Source organism: Apteryx rowi, unplaced genomic scaffold, assembly GCF_003343035.1.
Source record: "Apteryx rowi isolate R43461 unplaced genomic scaffold, aptRow1 scaffold_1540, whole genome shotgun sequence".
Taxonomy (NCBI): Eukaryota; Metazoa; Chordata; class Aves; order Apterygiformes; family Apterygidae; genus Apteryx; species Apteryx rowi.
Genome location: NW_020447798.1, coordinates 17,306 through 19,136, shown reverse-complemented (window position 1 = coordinate 19,136; position 1,831 = coordinate 17,306). Strand labels below are relative to the sequence as shown.

General features: G+C 54.8%; 1 protein-coding gene across 1 annotated transcript in view; it reads right to left on the bottom strand.

Moving 5' to 3' along the window:
- Nucleotides 1–766: 766 nt before the first annotated feature.
- The window catches only part of TPBG (trophoblast glycoprotein), a 4,115-nt gene continuing 3,050 nt past the window's right edge, over nucleotides 767–1,831 (bottom strand). Inside the window, exon 2 of the mRNA XM_026059263.1 lies at nucleotides 767–1,825. Coding sequence (XP_025915048.1) covers nucleotides 767–1,825 — 1,059 coding nt within the window. The remainder of the gene's footprint in view (nucleotides 1,826–1,831) is intronic.

Genomic DNA, 1,831 nt, shown 5'->3' with positions numbered 1-1,831 from the left:
CATACATATTTCATTAAGCAGCAAATTTCAATACAACAGTTCTTATAAGACTGTTTATTGAACAGTTCAAACTGAGTTTAGATACTATTTAAAAAAATTCTCTTTTCACATAAACCGCAATCAAAAATAACTTTACAAAACAATAAGAGACTTACTGAGATTGTAAGTTTCCTAACATGTAAAACTATAACATATTTGTGCATGCTATTGTATTTCCTTCTAACAGAGAAGTTGCTTAGTTTGTTTTTTGTTTTTTTTTTTAATCTGAAGGCAGTCTATGAAATAGAATCGTTGTCTTTGCAGTTAGGATATACGAGACCAAAACTGGTACTGATGAACGTAATGTTTTTTCCCAAAAAAGTTGAGGCAGCTTTTGTTGAATGATATCTGTATCGGTATGTCTTTATAAACTCTGGTGGCTTTAGAGCAGCAGAGAGAGAGAGAGAGAGAATCCTTTTATCTTTTGAGACTTTGAAAACTTTTCCAACAAGCACTGGCAGCAAGTTCCAATGAAAAAAGGTAAGGAGGAGGAGGAGAAGTAGCAGCTTATTTCTTATATAGAGCCCACACCACGCACAACAGCTCAGTGTCTCAGCGTCTGTAAAAGAAAACAGTATGAACTTCACATCACATGGAGGCATACTCCCCTTGTGTTGCAAACACATCTGTGATTGCTCTGGGGAGAGGGAGGCAAGCATGAGGGTAAAGCTTAAGTCTACTTTTCATGCATAGCTGTTGTGCATCGCCCTGCTTCCACGGCGTTTTGTCAGACATCTGAATTGGAGCTGAGGTTTGTTAGCCTGGGGTCTGCGTTGATCTCGTACCTGTAGTGGTATCCCTCCATGTGATCCCTGCACGCATCTCTGATGTTGTGCATCCACTTTTTGATTCCTTTTCGGTTCAAATACAAAACCAGGAGAAAAATGGCCCCGATGAGAGCCAAGACTATCCCTAAGAAGACGTACGAAGTCTGTAGCTGGGCGGGCAGGTCTACGGGCACGGAGCAGTTCAGGTCCGAACTGTTGATCTTCAGCAAGGCTTTGCCCAGCATCTTCTCAGGGTAGGAGCACTTCAGGGCTTCCTTGCCCTCCACCTGGTTGCTCTCCTTGAGCCAGTTCACCAAGTCCTCGATGGCGCAGTCGCAGACCCAGGCGTTGCGGCCAAGGCCGATCCTCCGGAGGGCGGGCAGGCTGCGGAACTGGGCCAGGGTGCCATTTCTCAGGACGCTGAGCGAGTTGTCGCTGAGGTCGAGGCTCTGCAGGTGGCCCAGGCCCCGGAAGGACACGTTTCGCAGGCCCACCAGGGAGTTGTTGCTGAGGTCCAGGTGCCGCAGGCCGGGCAGGGCGGTGAAGGTGCCGGCGGGCAGCAGCAGCAGCGCATTGTCGGCCAGCTCCAGGCGGCTCAGGTTGCGCAGGGCCCCGGCCTGGAGCAGCGCGGCGAGGCCGAGGAAGGCGCCGTGGTTGCGCAGGGCGCCGCGCAGCACCAGCTCCTCCAGCGCGCTGCCGGCCTCGCCGAAGGCCCGCGGGCTGAGGGACGCCAGCGGGTTGCCGCTGAGGTCCAGCTGCCGGAGGCCCGGCAGGGCGGCGAGGGCGCCGGCCTCCACCGCCAGCAGGTGGTTGCCGCTGAGGTTGAGGGCGCGGAGCTCGGCGAGGCGCGGCGCGGCCAGGGCGCCGGCCCGCAGCCGGCCCAGGCGGGTGCCGGTGATGGAGAGGCGGCGCACGTAGGGCGGCAGGTCGGGCGGCACCTCCGTCAGGTTCCCGCCCGCGCACTTCACCGCCTTGGCCGTCTCGGAGCACTCGCACGCGGCCGGGCAGCGGCCGGGCGGCTGCGC